General features: G+C 39.7%; 2 protein-coding genes across 8 annotated transcripts; one reads left to right on the forward strand and one right to left on the reverse strand.

Moving 5' to 3' along the window:
• Positions 1 to 9,337: 9,337 nt before the first annotated feature.
• Positions 9,338 to 20,656, reverse strand: LOC137290251 (multiple epidermal growth factor-like domains protein 10). 3 transcript variants are annotated; one of them, XM_067821016.1, is made up of 5 exons: positions 20,567 to 20,656; positions 14,905 to 14,963; positions 14,005 to 14,559; positions 12,846 to 13,400; positions 9,338 to 11,261 (listed from the first exon to the last, which is right to left on the reverse strand). In XM_067821016.1, the coding sequence occupies exons 2-5, from the start codon at positions 14,957 to 14,959 to the stop codon at positions 11,134 to 11,136; spliced, it is 1,293 nt and encodes a 430-aa protein (XP_067677117.1). In that variant the 5' UTR covers positions 14,960 to 14,963; positions 20,567 to 20,656; the 3' UTR covers positions 9,338 to 11,133. The 3 variants fall into 3 exon arrangements, with proteins under 3 accessions (XP_067677117.1, XP_067677116.1, XP_067677118.1); XM_067821015.1 differs by lacking the exon at positions 20,567 to 20,656 and adding an exon at positions 18,730 to 18,819; XM_067821017.1 differs by lacking the exon at positions 20,567 to 20,656 and adding an exon at positions 18,730 to 18,819 and having other exon boundaries at positions 9,340 to 11,261; positions 12,846 to 13,013.
• On the forward strand, positions 16,482 to 25,021 carry LOC137290257 (angiopoietin-1 receptor-like). Of its 5 annotated transcripts, XM_067821033.1 has the most exons (6): positions 18,630 to 18,875; positions 21,358 to 21,604; positions 22,141 to 22,224; positions 23,046 to 23,555; positions 24,002 to 24,134; positions 24,850 to 25,021. In XM_067821033.1, the coding sequence occupies exons 3-6, from the start codon at positions 22,146 to 22,148 to the stop codon at positions 25,001 to 25,003; spliced, it is 876 nt and encodes a 291-aa protein (XP_067677134.1). In that variant the 5' UTR covers positions 18,630 to 18,875; positions 21,358 to 21,604; positions 22,141 to 22,145; the 3' UTR covers positions 25,004 to 25,021. The 5 variants fall into 5 exon arrangements, with proteins under 5 accessions (XP_067677133.1, XP_067677134.1, XP_067677135.1 ...); XM_067821032.1 differs by lacking the exons at positions 18,630 to 18,875; positions 21,358 to 21,604 and adding an exon at positions 16,482 to 16,543 and having other exon boundaries at positions 23,990 to 24,134; XM_067821034.1 differs by lacking the exons at positions 18,630 to 18,875; positions 21,358 to 21,604 and adding an exon at positions 20,657 to 20,839.
• Positions 25,022 to 25,194: the final 173 nt, after the last annotated feature.

The following is a 25,194-nucleotide window of genomic DNA, read 5'->3' on the forward strand; positions in this document are numbered from 1 at the left end:
TTTTCTTCTAAAAATATAATTTTCGTTTAGGCAGGAACAATTTGAGGCATTAGGCATTTCAAGAATACATCAAGATGTGTTCAGTAAATGTATTGGAGATGCATGAAAGGCATTTCTTGCGTTCCTGTACAACAAGGTGCTCTTCGTTTCCGTGTATAACCGGTCTAAAATGTCTTCGTGGAACTTTGTATTGACAACATCTCTGTGGAGATTCCCAGAGGCTTCCCAGAATCAGTGGTCGTCTTGGTGGCTTATTGCGTGATATCGCACCCTGGCGTTGTTAATAACCGGATCAAAGGTATTATTTTAGTCATTTGCAGCTTCAACTTCAAGTTTCATGCGATTGTCATTTGTATAGTTTGTGAAAACTGTGAAATATTGTTATCCCTTTGAAAAGATCGAGAAAATATACATTAAAACACGGTTGTAGTATTATATATGCATTGTATGATTAATATTCTGTTTCCCCGCTGTGCATTGCTTAAGACTGAATGCAACAAGTACATTCATATTTAAGTATGCATGTCATAATTAAGATATACATGATTAAATGATATACGAACATACTGACTTATTTTTTCATTGATTCACTCCATTCTGGAAACAGTCACAGTCCATGGGGACCGTTCAGCAAATGTCCATTTTAGAAACAGAGAGAATGAGAAAGTAAATCACTCAGTGTGTCCATCCGGCGCTAGGCCCTGCTGTATATATAATTAGCGGACGAGATGTGGACATACTGCCGAGTGCGGCTTAAAAGTAAACTTACTCAATCATTCTTTACGTTCAATCAGCCAGCAATATTTAACAATACTTATCTTATCTCACACGTAAATGTCATTTTCTAATTGACTAAGCGCTCTTGTATTATTTTCAGTGTAGCCCGCTGTCTACGGCAACTCATTAGGTACTTCGTGGTAGTACTTCTTTATCTGGAATACCATTGAAGCACACATGATGCACAGAAATTACCGATTTTTTTCGAATGCAAATCGATGAAAGGGAGAAAATCTGATTTGCTTATGTCAATTTTAAAATCTGTCGATGGATACGAAAGGTTTTGCCACGCATTCCAATGAGTAAATTTCGACAAAACGTTCAATATAGTCCCTTGTGTATGTTAAGACGGGGGATTACACCGTGGGAATTACACAATACAATATCTGAGGGAAAAACAGCAAGATGGAAGATTCGAATCGTTTGATTCACACAGGCTGGCTGAAGTGTAAATGTTCACTGGTAAATGTTCTTCTTGGCTCAGAAGGGTAAAACCGTGGAAGTGTACTGGCTCCTGGGTTGATGCAACCTCGAGGTGTGTCTATGTTCCCCACGCCCTGCACACACACACACACACACACACACACACACACACACACACACACACACACACACACACACACCTACATACATACATACATACATACATACATACATACATACATACATACATACATACATACATACATACATACATACATACATACATACATACATACATACATACATACATACATACATACATACATACATACATACATACATACATACAAAACTATGTTTGACGAGGGAACAATTTACTGGGCTAGTCTGTGGCCAGTCTGAAAAATCCGTCATATTGTTCAACTGTACAAAAAGAAATGTACACATAGCGGATGGTTACATGTGTTTTAAAGTATCTCGAAATCCATTGCGCACCATTGTTTCAGGAATCTCTTTGAAGAATTGTTTTCAACCACAGTTTATAAAATGGATCCACAAAGAGTTAATAGATGACCACAGCCTGTCCTGGTATGAAAACTGCCTGCAGCAGACCTAGGTACTATTTCACAAAGCGGTCATAGCGCTACGATTGCATTGACTCTCATGTTAATGTATGTATGCTATAGGAGATGGGTATAGGAATGTTGGTTAAAGGGAGTTAACTCCACAAGGATAAAAGTTTCACTGGTAAATGTTCTTCTTGGCTCAGAAGGGTAAAACCGTGGAAGTGTACTGGCTATTTCACCACTATAAAGTGATAAACTGGTAAATTGTCTTGTTTTGATTCTGTCATGCAATAAATCGGACTGATTTGCATTTACCTTACCTGGAACTGATATCCCGAAGTTTCAAATATACACAAACAAAACAGTTAAGCACCCCCCGTTATCTACATGAATACCCGCCTCTGAAAAATCGAAATAGTTAAAGAAAGTACAATTATGAGAAGAGTAGGATTCGAAGGATGCATTGTAACCAGTGATGTGTGACAGCCGTGTCTGCATCGCCTGTGACGTGCACGTGCATCATGCTACCCTCGAGGATCACAAAAAGCAGTTTGGACCAAGTGAATTTGTGGGTATTTAAGGTGGTGCCAACTGGTTATTTTAGCATAATCATTGAACATGGCACGGAGACGAGTGTCGTTGAAGATCAGAAATCAGATTATTGGCATGCATTCGGCAGGAATGTCCTTTAAGGCGATAGGGCGAAATCTGGGGTACCATTACACTGTTGTTAGCTGCTTAGTCCGCAAGCATGCACAGACCGGAAGTGCAGTGGACCGTCCAAGGTCGGGAAGACCTCCTGTCACAACACCACGAGAAAACAGGCAACTGTTGCCTGTCAGTATAGGTCATCAGCTGAAAAGAATGTGGTTACCAAATCGACCAATCAGCACCAGAACAGTTCGAAACCGTCTCAAAGCAGCAGGGTTAAAGGCCAGTAGAGTCGTTAAGCGTCCCTTGTTTAGAGACCACCATAAACGTGACCGTTTGGTATGGTGTTTGGCCAGACGTAACTGGAATCTGAGGACCTGGGGGAAAATTCATTGGTCAGATGAAAGTCGATTGTACTTCACGTTACTGATGGACGTACACGTGTTTGGAGACAGAAGAAAACACTGCCTATACCCCCAGGAACATTCAGCCGACTGTAGCGTATGGAGGTGGCTCTGTTATGGTGTGGGTATGCCTGTCCCATGATTGTAAGCAGGATTTGGTCACCATCAGAGGCAACTTAACTGGAGCTCAGTACATCCGCGACGTTCTGCAGCCAGTTGTTGTTCCACATTTCGACAACCATCCACTTGCTACTCGTCCTCAATTCATGGACGACAACGCCAGGCCTCACCGATCACGTGACATATTGGCTTTCTTGAGGGCCAATACAGTGACAGCTCTACCCTGGCCAGCACTAAGCCCAGATCTGAACCCTTTGGAACATGTGTGGGACATTATAGGGCGACGAATCCAGGCACGGAACCCCCAAGCACAGAATTTACTCCAGTTGGAAGCAGCTCTGCATGATGAGTGGAGGTTATTGACCCGAGAACAGATCAGACGCCTGACTGGAGGCACGAGACGTAAGGTGGAGAGTGTCATCCGGGTTCGTGGCGGCTCCACCCGGTACTGATCATTCATTCCGTAAGACATACCCTAGTGTCTTCTGGGAACACTTTTAATTGACAATAACAATGTTGACGTCTTTTCTGTGACCTGTATCCCCATACTTTGGAGAGCTTTGTTTCATGGTAAAAAAAGTACTTGGAATAACATGATGTAAGCTTTATTAAATAACAATCACAGCTAGTCATTGTTGTGGTTTCGTCTTACCAGATGATTGTTCTTGCAGATGACATCACCATTTTCGGGGATTTCATGGCCATTGTGGATAATAAGTGCTTTTCTTTGTGTATATGTACTTTCTTTGTGTATATAAATACTACAATAGGAGAAATGATGATTACTGTCAACTGTTTTCTGCTCCTCACACAATACTACGCACCAAGTATTTTCATTGTAACATCTTTATCAATCTGGATAGCGAGTTTTCCCGATATGGTACTGAAAGGTAAATATTCAAAGAATACGTGACATTTGTTGACTTGACTATCAAATTGATTTATGCGATAACATTGCCACAGTCAGGAACAATATGCAAAATGTTTGAGTACTATGTACAATAGCGGTAGAATATCACTTTTGACAAAAGCCTCTGTAAAGCTTCATTTAATAAATACAGCTTTTATCAGACCCCTATCTCGTTCGGCTAGTGTGATAAGGGCCTGATAAAACTGATACCACTTTTTGCATGCCCCGCCAACTTCCTGGTCACCATGATCGCAAGCCAACACCTCCTGGTCACTCGATTGAACTGATCTCAGTGAAACATATGGAGTGCCAGATTTAGCTTTAGTTTTTAGCTTTGAAAGAATGACAGACCGTTTTGTGTGACAAACCTATTAGTTGGTAGAAGAGGATTTCTCTGGAGCCGAAATATACCATACAAATCGAGATCGAATCCTCCGACAGATCATTCTTCTACATAACCAGCAGGAAAATGAAGGAAATACAGGTAGTAGCATCTCTTATCGGAAAGGGGTATCTGGACGAGCGCAGGAATTCGTAGTACGGAAAGTTGGGCGCGCTCCCAGACGAAAATACCAAACGCATGGTTCGTATGCTATACTGCAAATTTTGATGCAGAAACAGGCTGCATCTCGAACAATATGTATTGATGTAAAAAACAAAAAGTGTCTATGCCTCCAACCGCGTACACATATTTTTTTCTACTCCATGTAGTAGGGGTCCCCGGGTTTCGTGGTCGTGCGAATTGGTTTGGGTGTTTCTGTTGTCTCCTTGTTGACTGGTATGTGGTCCGGCGGTCCGGTGTGCTTCCAGGTCTTGTAGACGACCTACCAGACAAAAAAGGCGGCCAGGGAAAGGTAGCTCCACTTTCATGTCGATTCCAACATCTCTCCAACACCCTCTCGATATTGAAAATGGGTCTCTTCTTCTTCCCCCTGGAGTTCTTCGCCCTTCGTCCCGTCCCTGTCCAGCCTAGACATGACATCGACCAACATATATTGTGGATTGCCTCGCACCAACCTCGATCGTCCCCAAGCGGTCGTAGGCCTCCTGGTAAGCAACGTACTGCCAGGTATTGCTACTTTCGTGCTTTTTCTGACAGGTGACCAATTCGTCTGTCAACGATACCTTTGGTTGTAATACTTCTTCTTTGACTTGTGGCATGGTCTTTGAGATTGTGTCATATGGACTCGATGCTGAAACTCTTTTTAGTCTCGATAATTAGCTGGAATGTGCTAAGCATTTGCTGAAATTCCCTGAGCATTTGCTAGATGTTTTGTGGGTATTTTTCCTGGGCATCGTCCTAGGCACAATGCACCGCCAACCTACATACCAGTCAACAAGAAGCCAGCAGAAATGCCCCAACTGATTCGCACAGCTGGCTCGTTTGGTTTATTTTTCTAGATAGAATCCACACACGGGTACATCTACGTCTGTTGTCCCCATTCCATCTGCAGTTTGAACCTGCCATAGTGTGGTTCCCTGTTTCTGCGATAGCTATAGGTCGCAGAAGCGAATTTGAAACAAATGTATTCCCCAGGAAGCAGGTCAAATATATGCGTTGTTTTGTTGGCTTTGGAGATCTTGCACTGCAGATTCCGTAGCAAGTGCTTGACGAACAGAGTCTTCCATGGCATCTGGCAACGATACGACAGACTCTGGATTCCAATAGATCGGAAGACCATTTTCTTTTTCAAAACACCAGCTACATGCCTATAGAAACTGTTCCATTTGGAGTCAAATGTTCGTTCCCACCTATCCTATGTAGCTTCTGGTAACATGTTGAAAAAAATCGTTCTAGACCTTTGTTTACCCAAATTGGTATTGGTTCGTCGTCATTTTCCACACGCATTCCGTAGGAGGTCTTGCTGGAGTCCCATTTGGATTTCTGTATTTTCCATCAAAGAACAGAATAGGTTTTCTCTTCCAAAAAGGCAAGACAGGCGAAAGGGAGAGGCCGTTTTCAACCGTTTTCCCGTGTCTTTTTTTAATCTCTGCATAGCGTTTTTGGCTCCTTTGAGGCAATGGTCTTCTACCAATTGTTTTATCTTTTCTCTTTGTATCCCCCTCGCATCGTCTCTAGACTCCATGCATTCCTACACCATTCTTCTGCAATGACAGCAAGCAAAATCTCTTCCAATCGTCTTTTGCGATCTCTTGTCGACCCGCTCAGTATAGTGTGACCAACCACGATTTCCGGTACCTCCTCTATCTCGTTTTTCGAAGTTCCTATACCGATGGTGTTATTGGTCTTTTTTCGCGCCATACCAAAGAGACTCGTTTGTTCGGAGGTAGCATTGTATCTGGATTTGGACCTCGGGGATGTAGCTGTGTTGGCCAATGACTTCCAGCTAGTATAGTTCTCATATGGGGAGCTTTTGTGTAGCATCGTAGTGGTCCTATTTCTACCCCGGTAGGTCTAGTGGCCAAAATGTCTACTCGGAATAAAGGACATGGCCAGAATCCGAAATCAGCTGTAGTCCATTCTACTGCGTAGTTCCATCGAGTATCGTCTTGTCTGTTGGTTCGGGTGGGTTGTACTTGGATTTCGGATACTCTTCCCGTGCATGTGTGCGCATCGCGGTGTTGGTCCTGTGTGTGTACAAAGAGTCCTCTATGAGAGTACAACCTCTAGCATGGACATCTGGATGGAGAAAGGTTTTCCGCAGGTGTTCGCTGGAACAATACGCCTAGTCAGCCAAATGGCCACCAATGTGTTCTCGTACTTCTCCGGCTTTGAAATTGGAAACTACTTTGTTGTAGATTTTTGTACGCATGGTAGAGCAATTCAAGGTTCCAACCCAAGTACAGACGTAATTACCTACAGTCCTGGTATTGTCCAGGATAGTGGGCCCTCGCAGTCCATGGCAGTTACAAGATCTCTTTAGTTTCAAAAGTTGTGTCTCTTTGGGGGTATTCCACAGGACGCTTTATATCTAGAGCGCCAGAGAAATCCCTCGTGTAGTCGATGGAATACTGTCCATAGCCATGTGCCAATAGAAATCGTTCGAATTTGGAAATATTTGGTTTGTATTCTATTGGTATTTCCGAGACATCCACCTGTGCTATGAATATTCCGAACATAGGGTCGTCCACGTGTAGAGATTCCCATTGCTTCTTCGCCACAAAATTGATTTCTTTCTCGATTCTTTGTACAGTGCTTCGTATTGCGGATTGGGCATCTATAGCATATTGTAGTGTATTTTGGTTTGGTTTGGTTTGCCCGTAGCCCTTCTCTTGCTCGGAATATTCATGTACTGTATCCGCTATGTTGGAAACTACAATGGATGCCATTCCTTTCTATCTGATGGTACTCCTTTTCTATAGACACAATCCTTTCACTGAAGATAACTTAACATGTAGATATCATTCACAAATGTAGGTAGACCTTCTAGGGGTTGGAGATTTGTTTTGCCGGGATTGCCACATAGATAGTCTACTCGAGCAATATCCGGTAGAACATTGCTTCCCATGGTATTTTCCAATAGGAGGTAGTATGCCACCGCTTTTCGCAAGCCCTTATTTTCGAACGTTGGTTTGACTGCTATTTTTTCTGGAAATGCAAATAGTTTGCTGTATACCTGTTTTGGCACCAAATGTCAAAATGTTGGTGAAACTCATGGTGCCCTACAAATTTTAAGGCTCCTATTAAAGCTATATTTCATAAATAAAGCCTTACAGAGGCTTTCGTCAAAAGATATCTCGTACCACTATTGTATATACTATCTGTATGGCCTGAATTTTCTCCACATTCGACGCATTCAGTCTGATCGGTATATACATACCTGTGATCATTCCTCTGATCAACAAGAGGGTCCTAACTTCATTTTTGTGGATGATAATGCCCGATAAAGAGTTGGTAATGAGGGTGTGAAGATAAACATCGCACATATGAACTTGCCTGCAAGGTCACCTGATCCTACTCCCTTTGACCATGCTTGGCACATAATCGGAGGTCGCGTTTACGGTCTCCATGTTCACCCCAAGACGCTGGATGAACTTCAACAGGCGTTACAGGGGAAAACACAGGACATTCCACAACAGCAACTTTAAATGTTCAGTTCGTGCCCGTTAAGGTCCGGGGTAGAATAGGCCTTCAGCAACCTTTGCTTGCCATAAAAGGCGACTGTATGCTTGTCCTAAGAGGCGACTCGCAAGGTCGTGAGGTGATCAGGCTCGCTGACTTGGTTGACACGTCATCGGTTCCCAATTGCGCAGATCGATGCTCATGCTGTTGACAACTGGGTTGTCTGGTCCAGACTCGATTATTTACAGACCGCCACTATATAGCTAGAATATTGCGTAAAACTACTCCCTCACTCACTGATTTCGTGCTCATGAGGTCACACTCGTTACTGAACATTGCTTCTCTGTTCAAACTGATTTGAACTTTAATGTTAACATTTTGCTCCATCAGGGCAGCTCATTTTGTACGACTGCTTCACAGGTACATGCTTATGGTGATTGATAATTATTGCTCAGTACCATATCATTCCATTTTGTTAATCGTGAATTCACATGTTTCACCTTTCTCTCACATCATTCCATGATTTGCAATTTCAGAAAATATAATGAAAAATATAATGAGAATTTAAAAAAAACGCTTGTAAGGAGTATATAAAAATGTAGTGAGAAGTAAAAGTAGACGACTGGTGATCAACATGTATTCTGAGAACATCTAACAACAAACTGTCAAAGGGAGGTAATCCCGACAAGCGTATACGACTGCAAGCCCAACCGCTATATTTATTAAGAAATACTAAAGGACCAAAACATTTTCTTCTAAACCAACGTACACTCCACACATAAAAGTAACACAACGGCATTTTCACATAAACCTTCTCATGTATCTCAAACTTAATAGTATGTAACTATGACAAACTGTTTTGACTAATTTTACAGCGTCATTTAAATATTTACATACTTTAAATGCTTTGTCGAAATATTCTGAGGAAATTGCATCTTTGGAATGACAGGTATTGTTTAGTTCACAATACCCCCTGCATCTAATCTCTCATATGGATCAACCTAACACATGGCGGTTCAATACACCCAATGTAGCCTGCATCATTTACATTGGGAAGATGTTCCCTTAAGTGAACAAAGAAATCAGAATGTGTATATTATGGCAATGCCTTCTACTAGAACTGTTATATGATCTGCAAGATAGCATTTTGTCTATGTTTCTGTAAACCACTGAAACTGAAGGCTGTGATAAGGTTCCTAAAACGGTAGTGCCTTGTGTCACTGGCGAGACCAGTCGTCGCCAAATGTGATATTGATACTAAATGTGTGATAATGATGATAAATATGTGATATTGATGATAAATAGGTGATGTTGATAGTACATTTGTGATATTGATGGTACATGTGTCTTCTACTAAATCTCAGCCACTTTTAGACCACAAGCCTTCTGGAGACTGTCACGTCCAGAGGTAGTGATATCTGCTATGTCAATTTGTTTCCACCAAAAAAGAAAAGTAAATAAATCCACACTCAACATTTTATTAGTACCTTGGTAATATACTACAATTTCTCCGCTTTCTCTCTCAATATATACATATTAAACATCGTAAACACACACATACACACCCATTTACAAAATTTTACACATACGATCTCATAACATCTTAAGAACTTTCACACACATAAATTTAGATATATAGCATGTAATACAACTACATAACTACCAGCATATACACAATATAATATTAAGGCACGACAGACTAGCTGCTATCTATAAACCTACTTTGGGCAACAACAGAGAAAAAAAGCAATAGGGAAAATTTGGCCTATTCATGCCAAATACCACGTAAGTCATTTCATTAGATTTAATTACATGCCTGCAAAATTAATTGAGGCCTAACTTGGTAACTCAAACCTGACATAAATTAATTCTTTTACGATGCCAAATGGTTGAGCGAAAATGGAACCATCTATGGAGGGCACGTATATATGAATCATCATTTGTTGGTTTGAGAGCTGAGATACCTCGTCACATTCACGAAACTGAACACTAGCTGAACATCGAGTTTCTGTTCATTGATAATCCATCCCATTTTGAGGCTTTTTTGTTCAGAGGAAGATGTTCAAAATCCTGGAGTGTCAGTCCGTGTATTCACTAATAAATATTCAGCTTAAAGTATGGATTAACATCACATTAGGTTCTGGTCGCAGAGGTTGCATAAATCGCCAAAACAGACAATGTCCTGGTGGATTACATCATAATGACAAGACTACACAAATCTTTCAAGTGGTTACAGAATAAAGAACACTCGAAGACCCGTATTAATACCAGCAGTACGCCTTCATGTTCTCTTGTGTCTTTCTGGAACTATCAGTCAAAATTACATCGCACAATTACGTCAGAATACAGCTTGTTTCAGCAGCCTTCAGCAACGTTAATGGAAAGAAAACCATGTCAGCTTGCTGGTGGGGTTAACCTCTTTAGTCATGTGGACAAGGCGTCCGGCTTCGGATCAGAAAGTCATTCGTTCGAATACCAGCTCGGGACTCGGAAAGTTTGTAGCCGCTGCATCTTAACATATAGTCTTAAGTCAACGAAAGTTATATCCCTTCGGCCGATAATGCTCGTCATTCATAGCTAGTCCTGTCATGAAGGTTAAGGCCACAGGGTAGTGGCAGTTTACTGGCCAAAAGTAAAGATTGTTTACACTTTTGACAGAAAATTATTTAAATGGAAATAAGCTTTAAATATTAACAAAATATTTTAATTATTGGACCTCCATGGATGCAAAAATGCAGACCAGTTGTACGTATTTAGTAAACAAGTTCATGTTAAACAGTCTCTACACTGAAATGTATGTAAAGAAATCTTTACAATACATTTCTGTGCAACTGTGTTACGATACTATCATTATGGCTGTAATATTTCTCACTCACTCACTCACTCACTCTTTGAATGTCAGTATCCTACATGTCAAAGCAGTATCCTTATGAAACTGGCATGTAGTAAATGGATGAGTGAACAACCAAGGAGGTCGGGGACAAGAGGTACTGCTGGCTTAGTTTCAGTGTCACTCGCCTACAAAGCATTCCATATTATTCCATTATCCCAGAATTCTACAACACTAGAATATTAGTTCTTTAAGTATTGGTGTACTTGTCCTTGCCAATCAGCTGGGAGATCTGACACTTTGTTGTAGCGTGCTTCACCCCTTTTGAGTTTTCATTTGCATGAAAACGTCAGTCCCCTGTGCGTGTCAGTAAGTGGACCAAGAGGCTATGGATGGAATCTGCCATGCGTTGACATACTGTGGAATTATCAGTGCGGTCGCGGGATGTCATACCTATGTCGGTGTTTGAGATAGTACCATAGGAATAGAACTCCAAACACTATGCAAGCCAAAGTTGCAAGTCCTGCGTATGACCAACACCAAGCCAAGAAGCGTTCTGGAATAAATGAAAAATGTATTTACAAGATGGATAAAAGGAAACAGAATGTCATTCCATTTAAATCCAACAATATAAGCATTCAGTCAAAATCATTTTCACACCTTGTGGGAATGTAACAAAAGATATACAATGTCACATCCATTCACATTAAAGCAATCTTTAAATGTCAGTGAAGCGAACCGTTTGAAAAATAGAGACACCCTTCACGAAAACAGAGTTACAGACGTGGTTGATTTAAGTACGTTTTTATCCCTAGAAATGGCACATTCCTTCACTGTTTTAACCAAGTTAGATGTTAGGGAGCATACAGGTAAATGTACACACAAACACTGTTCTTCCACCACTAACACCCCTAGAAAGGCATATGCTTAGCAGTAATACTTTTACTGTTGATACAAGGATGAAACTTGGTCTAGTGTCGCATGTTCTGTAGATATAATGACAAATCTAATTGTCTGGTGACACGTTCGATGATGAGGACAGTACGTGGAGTGATCACCCCTAATTACCCATCTACACTGCGTGTACAAAGGCTAAATAAGAGAAAGGATTCTGTCCTGTAACAATCCTACTCATTCCCCAGCGGTGTGCGCAGCTGAGCAGGTGTCTGTGGAATATGTTGGCAGCAGCATACAGTATTCAGTTCTTGCCACAGATGCTTCAAGGGGTTCAGATCAGATCAGCTTCAGAGGCTTTACACGACATGTATGAAAGAAGCCAAAGGCGTGACACGAGAATGTCAGTTCGCAACCCAATGGAACTGAATTAAGAAGTTCTAAAACCTTACTTTACTGTGAAAGTGTAATCCCAACGACCACACTTAATATTCTAACGACTTTCTGAAATGCCACTGGCTAATAATACCAAGAGCTCAGTTAGTAACGTCGTCCCTAATGTGGAAATATACCTCCAGTTCCTGTCGATCTATTGTCCATTTTCACAATGTGTTCTTGGTCAATGCTATATTCTTTTAAATTGATATTTTTTACCTGTGATAATCTAGTACTAGCGATTCTACTGTCCATCGATATCAGATTTCTTCTTCCTAACATATTCATATTTTATTAAAATTCTCGTCACGATCTGGCTGAAATATTTCTGATTTAACATTATACATATTAACTCACTCCCTCAATCAAGCTTGCCACTAGGTGCATCACGAAGAGTGTATTGGAATCTGTGTTACAGAGAAAGCCCAATCCCGAGACATGCTTTTCTAAATGGAATTGCATAATGAAGACAGGAAATGTAACAATACTGTGCTTTCCAGTATTATACTTACTTCACAGTGTTTTTATTCTGACTATGTGTGTACTACATTGACGGGAATAAGAAAAATGTCAACAACGAAGAGAAAATACTGATAACATGCTAGAACATAAGGAAATATAGACGTCAACTCAGCGAAGCATCAGTCGCCATTATCTTCCGAAAAAGATTGGGTCGCAAACAGCATAATGGCAGTGAACATTTGAATGAGGCACTTAGAAATCATCAGATGTTCATCATGAGACATACACAAGTAAAATTTACATAAACATGAGTTATGTAAACTGTTAACAGAATATGCCCAATACTCACTGTTTTGTGGTATACATTTTCCATCATTTTGATGACAAATATCACAGCTGGGGCAGCTTTTGTCACAGTGCTCACCGTGGTAACCTTCCTCACAGCCAATGCACACACCTCTCTTGCATGTTTGATCTCTACATTTTTCACAGTCAGCTGGTGCAACCTTGGGCGTTTCTACAAATTGGCGACACTTACAAGTATAAGGGTCACAATCATCATCGACACAATTACGGCAACGTGTGCTACAGTTTGTGTTTGGTAAACAAAATCCATATTTACAACCGTCTGAACACGTCCCATTTCTTTGACATAGTGGACTCGGACTTTCGGCTACCTTGTAGCATCTTCGAGAACAAGGAGATGAACAATTATCTCCTCGGTATCCATCAGCGCATGCTATACATGAACAATTTAGTTTGTGGCAGCCATATTTACAGGATCCAGTGCAGTTCTCAGCGCAAACCAAACCGCAATAACTCGCATTGCATTCAGTACATTCTTCTTTACAAGCATAGCAGTTATCGCCAAATCTCTCCTTACAAGACTGAACATTACTAAGGCCTGAAAAAAGGAAAAGCGTCCTATGAGTGTGAAACGTTATAATTAAATGATTCGAGCAGTCAAACTGGAAGTCCGGAGCAGTGGCATGGCGTACGCGCAGTTTAGGTTGAAATTTACATGATTTCCACAACATTCAGAGCTAGGTATCAGAAAGCATACACAAAGTATAAAAGTTTATTGTGCACAAGTGCACGTTCCAATCGCGATACAGTTCCAACGTTCATACAAAGTGCTTTGCTACATCCTAATTAGTGTTATAATTTTATGCACTTTTATGCGATGCACAGTTAGTATATATATCAGACACATATACGCTGTAAAGACCAATCAAATGACGTGTATACAGTAACTTTGCTTATGACATTTGTATTCTGAAGTTGGCCATTTTTGTATTACCGGCAAACAAAAGGAATGATCAAAACCAGAGTGGATATAACATCTTTGAACATAAGCAAATATAGTGATCAACTCCTGCCAATAACCATTCTTCATTTATCTTTTTGTTATGCAAAAGCATAACCGAAGTTAACAACTGAAAGTGTCCTGCACAAAATTGTTATAAATAGATTGTGTAATATGTCATCAGAGACTGTACAATACTCACTGTTACATGGTATACATTTTCCGTCAAGTTGATAACAAATGTCACAGTCGGTGCACTGTTTCTCACAGTGCTCTCCATGGTACCCATCTTCACAGCCAATGCACACACCTCTCTTGCATGTTTGATTTCTACACTTTCCACAGTCAGCTGATGGATCTTTGGGCGTTTCTACACCTTTGCGACACTTACATGTATAAGAGTCACAATCATCATCTATACAATTACTGCAACGTGTGCTGCAGGTCGTGTTTGGTGAACAAAATCCGTATTTACAACCTTCTGTACACGTCCCATTTCTGTGACATAGTACACTCGGACTTTCGGGTGTCTTGTAGCATCTTCCAGAACAAGCAGAAGAACAGTTATCCCCATAGTATCCATCAAGACATTCTTTACAAGAGCAGTTAGGTTTGTGGCAGGCGCTGCTGCAGTAGCCAGTGCAATTTCTAGTGCAATTTGAACCGCAGTAACCATCATCACATATGGTACATTGTGTTTCATTGCAAGCATAGCAGTTCAGTCCAAATCTCTTGCAAGACTGAGCAGTACTGAGGCCTGAAAACAGGAAGAGCGTACTATGAGCGTGCATTAAATAAATATGGATGGTCAGCTTCTTTATTTCTCATCATCCATAACGTTTTGTCATCTCTACACCACCACTTCTAGAATGCCACCCAAATAAATCATTATTATCTGTACTGTTGGTCCACAGATAACCCTAATTCACGAGTGTATCAGGTTTACTTACAACACCCAGAAGAATTAAATTCCACATGTGGATGTCCAATGTGGAGATATCAGAAAGGTGGTGGCAAGTTAATTGTAAATTAAACATAAATTATGTCCGATATAGTTTCAGCCCAATAAACGACAAATGTGACAGCAAGCTCTCGTACTCACTGGTAAGCGTCAGCAGTGGGAGAAAGCAAAGTAGAACAGGTAGATGTCCCATCATGCTCCTGCAAAAACAAAGAAAATAGAGTTCAGCGGAGGATGGATAACACCTACCTACCTACCTACCTACCTACACAAATACAAACATACATACGTACGTGCGTGCGTGCGTGCGTTCGTGCGTGCGTGCGTGCGTGCGTGCGTTCGTGCGTTCGATCCATCCATCCATCCATACATACACACACACACACACACACACACACACACACACACACACACACACATACATACATACATACATACATACATACATACATACATACACAGCCAAATACACACATACATATATACGATGCAGTTAGGTGATTTAATTATATTTCCGTGTACATATGAAGGATGTACGATAATGTTACAGTGTTCGGATAATCTGAAAGACTCAGCCTTGCTACAATGTTACGATTCAAACACTAACACCTCTGACACTGCACTTGAAAGGAAATGGTCTAACTAGAATAACAATAGCGAATATTGTCTTTTTTAAAGGTTGCTCCGAAACTTTTATAATTCTAACTTACACTTACGCTGCGTCAAAATGTAATATTTCTAAAGTAGAACGAGTATCCTTGACCTAAAAATACGTGTTTGAAACATATGAGACACCCCCTTACAAACCGGTCAGCGTTGAATATGTCATTATGACTATGAATTAATGTTTCTCAAGTTAATCAGCCTTACAAGGATGTGAGTATAGAAACACAGATGTCCAAAAGACTAGTGACTGATATCAAGAGCATCAATCGGCGCAAACGGCATGACCACAGGTGTGGTGTTAATAAATCAGATACAGTCATCACGGTGACTGAATATTGAACACACGTGTGGTAAAGGCTCGACACATAAACCCCGAAAAAATTTAGACAATTTACAAAGTACCGATTAGTTAATATGGTATCACTAACGTCATTTGAAAAATTCTCAGCTCTTTTGAGTTGTATATTGTTTAACTGAAAGAATATTCGTTGTTGGTTATAAACATCGGTATCTTCGAATTATAACATTTCGCCGGCCCACCAAATATGACAGTGACTTATCACTATATATATGTTACCATTTCCTGCTTTTTGTAACGATTGTTTTGGGCTGTTTTGTGGTTACATATGGAATAATATCCGACAGGAAACTGCTTTAGTGAAAGTCTCTCCAAACGCTGATGCCTCTACATCATAGCTATCTGACATATTGCTGGAATATTGCTAGAATATTTGTTAAAAGCGACGCAAAACCATATTCTCGTACTCAATAACCTTAATAATATTTCTTAATGAAGGGTACATTAATGACATCAGATTCTCACAGGTACACACATTCAACCCTTCATTTCATCCAACCACTATCACTAGCCCTTCTTAAAAAGAAAACACCACCCATCCACTGCACCCCTTATTACAACCCCTTATTGCCAACTCCCTACAGCAGTGAGTCAGCTGCATTCCCTTTTACAATATCTGGTAACAAGAGACACGCATGAGAACCCCGCCACGCGGCAAGAGAACAAAGACTCAAGTAGACAGACTAAAAGATTAAGCAGGGAAGTGTTTTGATGATCAGAATGTAACGTTTAAACGCATCGCCAGAAATGTTCAAGGTAAATGTTCACACTTATTTTAAATTTCTATTTAATTTTTATAACCCAAAACATTATAGTTGTCTGGCAGCTCCATGCAAACGTCAAATATCTTGGGGAACATCAGTCACGAACAAAGGATCTCAAACCAACAGCCTGACTCTCTCTCTCTCTCCCCTGTTTGTAAAATCCTGAACTATATCAGTGTGTATCAACATGCTACATGTGTACAGCAGGTGAATGGTCATATGGTCATGGTACGGACGTACCAAGGCATGTTATCAGTTACATGGAAGATTAAAGCACTGATGTTAAGCACTAATGCCATCATTTTGACTATCAATACTATTAAGTAATTTGAAACATTCATAACGAATTAATATATAACTTCATGCCGTTCATAGCTACCTCCTATAGGTCATTTTGGCAATGAAAAGATGTACTGAAAAATCCACTACAAGCAATTATGCTTTCACAAATAAATATATAGCATTTATATACACACACCATCAATCGATCGAGTGTAAGCAACAGTACACAATGGATGCAAGGTTTCGTATATGTATTAATGACATCTCTGCTAATAGATTGACATCAACTCTGGTGTCAGACAGGGGTGCGTTTTGACCCCTACACTTTTTGACAACGACTTGTCAAAGACAACAACAACAACAACAACAACAACAACAACAACAACAACAACAACAAATGGAATGCGAGAACTATAGTACGTTTAGTGTTTTATGCCGGCGGCGTTCCTGTAACTCATTGTGAGTTCATTTTTTATAAAAATCCTCTTTTTCCTTTCCGTCAGCGTTTTCACAATAGTTGTCCGTGCATTATTTCTGTTGTTTTTTAAGGAGGAAACCCTGGGTATGTGCTTGTTAACTGGACCATTCATTGATGCAGTTTTGGCTATTTCATCTTCTATTTCGTTTCTTTTCCAGTAATTGCCTAGGTTTGATGATAATACTCTGATGGAGTATAAGAGGACAGGGCTTGAAGTGATGATTTGGAGTCTGACAGGATGACATTGTTTTTCTAGGTGAATCGTTTCTCGATTGAACAAATATTATAGATAAGGAAACAGCCAAATCGTGCACCCCCTGGTATATTTTGCAATTTCGAGTTTAGAGGTTTTGACAATAAAATGCTCAATATATTGTATGGCAGTTAAATTGGTGTTAAATTGAGATATGGGCACTATGAGCAGTATCCACTTTCTCTAACAGATATAAGAACGCTTAATATGTCATCATGACTATAAACGTGGCTAAGGTTGGAATTGAACAATGGGGGCAGTTAAGTGTTACCAAAGTGCATTAGGGATAGATGGTGAACATTATTTACTCCAATGAGAACATGAGACACTTGTATCTGAATATATTATAATCCATATATGTATAAAACAACTCTGTCTTCAAACGATGTAAAATATACTAGTACCTAAGCAAATATCTGTGTCAATGAAATGAGGTGAGACGTTTTCCATGCCCTGGAATTGCATGCTGCGCTTTAATTGTGTATGCTGGGCATAAACGTAAAATAAACTTGCCATTAATATCTGTGTAAGACTATATATATATATTTTCACAATTTGTCATCTTTGGCATCGACAGGGTCAGTGTGAACATGGAACCTATTTCTACTTTTGCATCCCTATTCTTATATAGAAGAGAAAAACATTGTAGAGCAGTAGACTTGAATTTAGACACTATCGATATAGACACTAACTTTAACATCACAAATAATATTTATTTCATGAAACATCCGCTCACAGAAGAATAGAATACAAATCTGGCCATGATAAATTTTACACACATCACATACCCTAAGTAACAATCTCGCTGATGTCACCTAGGCCTCGCTTACTGCAACAGTTAGCAATAACTTGCAACACAATGCAGCGGTATTCATAACGGATGTATTCGTACGCGGGATTTACGCAAAGCGATTTTATACAATTTGTGACAGCCATCCTTCGATAAATCCACAAATCCTTAAATATCGCACATACATCTGTCTCGATATATAGATCTAGAATGACCATGGCCATGTCTATGACGGTCAGGTTGAAAAATAACATACGTCACCAGTACATGGTATCATAACGAGGCACAACGACCGGAATCAAAATGAGATTCCGCTTCCCTTTTCCATAATACATTGTCAAACGTTATCTGCACTGTATGGTAGGATTTTCTTACTTTGCGTGCTAGAGCCAAGAAAGAACATCAAGTATCCTCGCTCGCAAACTGTAGATCACTTCACTCTCGAATCCTCTACCCTATATCTCGCCTCTCTGACAGCGTAACGGGGAAGGAGTGGCCCTCACGTGACAGCTTGTTTGGCCGTATGTGTGTCTCTTTTCCTTCATGGGTTACTCTGATCAGAACAAGTAGTCACATGGGTAAACATAATAGATTATCTATATTTAATCTGAATATTACAGTTCACATAGTTATACTCTCCTGCTGTTTCTCAAGAACTCTGTGTAGTCTCACATCCTGTGTAGAGTGAATACTTACAGTCACTTTACTATATTCACTGAGTTGTATCTCAAATGTCTCACACCCAGTGGAGACTGAATATTGCAAGTCACATTACTAATAATTAAAATAATTCTCATTGTGTACCGAATGTCTCACATCCTGTGTAGACTGAATACAAACAGTCACATTGCTATATTCCGACTGTGTTTTTTCTGAAGTGCCTCACACCCTGTCTTTACTAAAACAAATAAAACTTAAAAGTCACATTGCTATACTCTATGTTGGAACCTAAAATGTCTCACATACACTGACGACTGAATATTGTCACATTGCTATATTTTCCCTGTGTTGTTTCTCAAATGTCTCACAATCTCTGTAGACTGACTATTGCAAGTTACATTGTTGTTCCATCTGTTTTGTATCTCAAATGTCTCATACCCTGTGTAGACTATCTATTATAAGTTACAGTACTATATTCGATCTCTCTCTCAAATGCCTTACACCCTGTTTAAACTGGGTATCACAGATCATACTTCTATGTTTCTTTTTCGCTGTTTCTCGGATGCCTCACACCCTGTTTAAACTGGGTATCACAGATCATACTTCCATGTTTCCTTTTTGTTGTTTCTCGGATGCCTCACACCCTGTGTATGCTGAATATTACAATTCATACTTTTATGTTTGTTTCTTATTACTTATCATATACCTCACAGCCTACGTAGACTGAATATTACGAAAATGATTTGCAATATTTCGTTCTTTTTCATTTACAAATACATCACAAAACGTGTATAATGAATTTTAAAAATCATATTCTTTTCTTCATCTTATCTTTTCATAGACTTGTTTGTTTACATGTCTTCGTTACATGACTGAAGTACTACTATACGGATGCAGGCAAAGCAAACCTTCCATATATAGGTAGAATTTGTGAATGTCGGATTGTGACAGTAGGCAAGACAATATTTCCCTTCCAGTGGCCATACTGCGTGAACACTGATTTTCATTTTTGTAATTATAGTTTTCACTACTGCTTTACATTTTCACCAACCGGAATATCTTTCTGAAGATATTCTAAACCCGGTATTATTCTTCACTGACATTACATATTTTCTCAAATACTTTAGACACTGCTGTGTATACTGAAAATTACTATTTACAGTTGTATTAATAATCTCTTTTGGTGTTTATTAAATTCCTCACAACCACAGTATACTGAATACTACAAGCCATATGTCTGTATTTTCTTTGTTGCGTTTCAAATACCTTAGACCCTGTGCAAACTGAATGTTACAATTTACAGTACGACATTTCCCCTTTGTCGTGTCTCAGACACTGTATTCCCTGTTCGTTTTTTATCTAGTACCCCACACATGCGTATACTGAAAATCACACGTCACACATCCCGAATTCTTCCTTGTTATTTCTCAAATGCATCTCAACATGTTAATTTTGAATATACCAAATCATACAACTAAAATTCTTGCTTGAATACCTTACATGCTGTTGGTACTGAATATATATATATACTTTAAATTAGTTGCTTACTCACCTATATCAACATCAAGGTAGCACGATTGATGTGATCTGCGACGATTTATGTATTACAACCTCCCATCCACTGTGTAGTACATACTCATTCAGGGCAAAATGCCCGATCTGAAAATAGAAACACTAGGTCAGATCTGTAGATACAAAATGGTTTCGCCTCTGATGGCGGACAGAGTAGGTCTTGTGATTTCCATCGTTGAAAACACCCGGTGACGACGTTGAATACTCTATCTGACATATATACCAAACGTCTATGTCACTACTCACCCATAAGGTAAGTGAGCTGAACGGAGGGCTCCACACAGGCGGTACACATTTACTTGAGTATTGCGCAGTTAGGGCTTTGAGTCGTCTTTCCAGCTGTACTGGGAAGAGAGATCCTAATGTTCACCCTATGATCCTTAGACACAAATGGCATTTTCCTAACGAGTTCCCAGTATATGTATATACATTTCAGACTGCTATACTACCATGTACTGTGCTTAAAGTTAAAGATGTGTTGTGTAGTATGTGTAATTGTAGCGTGAGGTATGTGAACATGACTAGGGTTAGGAAGTGTCCGGGGACGTTCAGTCAGTCATTACATAACGTTTTGTATATACCACAACGAATTCTGATTAATCTGTAGAGTTACTTAACCACAGACAGATAAATACTCGAATGCACGCGCTCACACACACACGCACGCATACACATCGCTTTAGAAAATGAACGTACCTATTATCACACAGGATCAGGGACATGACATTCATCCGACCAGACTTATATTTGGGACATTTGTTCATACCACAGCTATGCGTATTTGCGAAGTAGGTCATGATAGCTTTCCAAGAAATCTAGCTCTCCCGGGGAAACAAGCTATCTGTGAAGCCATGCACATGCGTTACCCCGCCTCCTATACCACAGCCAACGATCACAGCTGCACTGCTCAGTGATGATACTGGCGTTTGTTAGGGTGGTTTGTGAATCTTCAACTTTGGAAGGCATCACTGGAGGGGAACATGCACACGAAATACACATCCGGTGAAGCATGTTTGAGGCAAGTGACTTACTAAACGTAATTATAAATGTCTATTTCAGGGCAGTCCATTCTGTAACTAATGTCACTGTAACATTGTAAACTGCCATTAATTATGTAATAAAATCAATACAAAGCTGGTGGTTAAAGCGTTGGTCACGCTGAAGTTATAAGAGCCTCGTTCTAGTAATAATGCTTTTTTTTCTGCTATACCTAGCCGTGATGTAGCTGGAATAATGCTAAAACCAGATACCCACACTCCTCTTTTGAATACTATTCTAAAATACATTCACGAAAGTGTTAGATATCATAACTCTGTAATGATGTTTGTTTTAAATGAATTATAATTTGTACCAATGTATCTTAGGTGACATATGTATTGTTTTTTAAATGACCTCTTACAATGCCCGTCAAGAACCCAGCAGCAAAAGAACCTGCGCATGCCTGACACCAACTTTTAGCCCAATGTTCAACACTCACCCTTTTTCAGCAAAGTTTATATATTAATAATTTAGATCTGATTCACAAAGGAGTATGTTTGTTTTTTTCTGTTCCAGACAAGATGGACTATAACAGACACAACCCGGTGGCAAGTCTGATTATTATCACTCTGGTGAATGTAATTCTGCTCAGCCAATACGGTAAGATCATTTTGTTTATAAGACAACTCGAATTATACACGGGATACTGAGTTCAGTGGGTAGAGTCGTGGATGCGACAGACTCCCTATGATATTAAATTTTGTTAGAGGCAATATTTTTGGTCACCGCTTGAACGTATAATACTTGTTTAGACCACGAATTGACATGGTCAGTCAGTAAAATCGTCCAAAGTGTATAACGTTAAATTAATTTATACGTTATCAAGTGATAAGCAATAAATATATATATCAGCTGTTCATTCCAACTGTTTAAACCCTGGACTCTGTATATAAAAACAGAAACAAATAGCCCAATATATTTTTACATAAATATTTTACTTCATATTAATGGCTGTGTACTATATTTTTATAACAAATGCCATGACATGCAATATATCACGGAAATATTTACATTTTTTTTTGCAAACGTTACACGTGAACGGAAGTATGTTTTTGCTTGTATGTTATTTATTGCTATCTCAGTAAATATAGGGCAAGTACAAGAAAGATATTTGAAACAGACTTGCGCCATATTATAAATATATACTGAACAGCAAAGGAAAGGCAACGTTGGTTTGTTTTGTCACGTTTTTAAATAGAACCCATAGAAATGAAGGTTTAAACGTTTGTGAAATTTCTTTTTTTTTTTGGAAAGTTGCGTTTCTTTTGCTGTTTCGTATATGTACACAGTACTGTATTGTTTCTGTATATGTCCTTGTGTTAGATTCGTCCGGTAAAATATATTGTTTGCATGAACACCGAACCGTATGTATGTAGTGCAACGTGATTAGCAGAGCAATAGTGTACTGTCGTATGTTGAAGGTGACACCAAGTGCGTGTCTGAAGCTCGCCGAGTCTTGAAGGCTGGCTGTGAGAACTACTGTCCCGAAAATCAATGTCCCGAGGAATGTACTGACTGTATCAGCGGCTTCTATGGGCCTGACTGTAGACGGAGCTGTAGGGGACACTGCTTGAAAGGACGGTGTACCCTACTGGCCAATGGTCGAGCCATCAACTGTACGGATGGGTGTGTGTTGGGGTGGAGGGGGTTAACATGTAACACAAGATGCAAGTATCCGTGTCTTGAGTGTGACAGATACTCAGGAGATTGTGTAGGACAATGCAGGGCAGGTTTCTATGGAGCTGGATGCTTAGAACGATGTCTGTTTCCATGTTCCAAGTGTGCCAAAAACACTGGAGTGTGCTTGAACAGTTCCTCTGTTAATATGGACCTAAGTCTGCAGCAAAAGGACATGCCTGTAGCATTACGTCAGACACACGTTAACAACACACGCACTGTTCACACCAGCAACAAGTCACACAGCAGTCGAGGTAAGGCACTGACAAGAGTGGGTGAGTGCGTTTAGTTTTGCGCCTCACTCAGCAATATTCAAGCTATATGGCGGAGGTCTGTAAATAATCAAGTCTATACTAGACAATCCAGTGATCAACAGCATGAGCATCCAAATACGCAACTTGAAACCCATGACATGTGTCAACCATGTTAACGAGCCTGACCACCCAGCCCCATTAGTCACCTCTTACGACAAACATGGGTTACTGAAGATCAATTCTAAACCGGATCTTCACAGGTTCTGATGTTGAAGTCACCTGTGTACTATATACTATTTTTAACGATGTGAAACACTTTTAGTCCAAATCCGTTGTTCATTGTGGCGTACAATATAAAACTAAAACTTAAGAGTTCATATCACATGTATCTATATGTTTAATTTGAACAAATGAAATGTGTGAGAACTATATAGTTCCTGTTTCAGATCCACACCAACACTTTGCCACGCCGACAACAGCCTTCAGTGACAGATGGACAATATCCGCATATTTTCCAACAGCGATTGCTGTATTATCTGCAGTAATTACCTTCGTTATTGTCAGTTTCACCTTCATCAGGTACGTATATGCTCAACAGTGATGCCGAGATATGCATAAACAATCCACCTGCCTACCTCAGGTCACACAATTGCTGAATTAATTACACGCCGTTTACCAGCTACGAGACATAAATTATGGCTCAAGAATGTCAAAATACTGCACATATTTAGTGTGTCAAATGGGGCTTCCCAGAGAGCCATCTTAACCATTATTTCTTTGTTTATTGGTTTACGCCACACTCTGCGACATTCCATGTATATGATGTATAATAAATATTATAATTGAATCTGTAGCAGATAATCCAGTGAATGACATCACGCAGCTGAGATACAATGATATGCATTCATCAAATCCATTAGTTTCCTCTTTTAAACCATTTTCTACTGTTTATTCTTATGGGTTTCATTTCACGGCGTTCATGAATTCGAAGTAACTGTTACTTGTCAGCAGGCGTGAAACAACATTCATCCAATCGGAATGGAAGACAATGACATGTGTTTGGTTGCTGGTTACCATAGTTACCACTCGTGTGACAACTGCACTAGATCTCAAAACATATATTTAATGTACGCGTTGTCAACTGAATGAATAGAGCGGTCATATGTATACAGTGGCAGTCCTAGATTATATCTAGGTGGCATCGTCGTAAATAAGAATACTATTTTCAGCTTGCGATAGAGCTAATGAAAATTGTCATGATATAAATGAAATGTTATCATACTCTGTTTCACAGACTGAAGGCGACGATGGAGCAAAAGAGGAAAGGATTTCAGCTTGTAAACTCAACTCAAACGAAGAGTCTAATCGGCTCCTCATGTTCCAAAGTGATGAGTTTCAATGAACCCATTATCATCGATGTATCCTATTGCCTGAAGAATCATGAATAAATGCAAATTGTGAATACATTCTGGAGTTAGCTTTCCACCTTCTAAAGGTCAAAGATCCCTGCGTTCTTGATGCTGTTGCTTTTGTTGATGTGAGGTCTTTTCCATCTTGATTTGTGCATTATCTAATCGCCAAGTCTGTAAACACAGTGACTGATTTTCCCCTCTGGTGCTGACACTGTGGTGAATTTATT

The sequence above is a fragment of the Haliotis asinina genome, chromosome 7 (assembly GCF_037392515.1).
Source record: "Haliotis asinina isolate JCU_RB_2024 chromosome 7, JCU_Hal_asi_v2, whole genome shotgun sequence".
NCBI lineage: Eukaryota > Metazoa > Mollusca > Gastropoda > Lepetellida > Haliotidae > Haliotis > Haliotis asinina.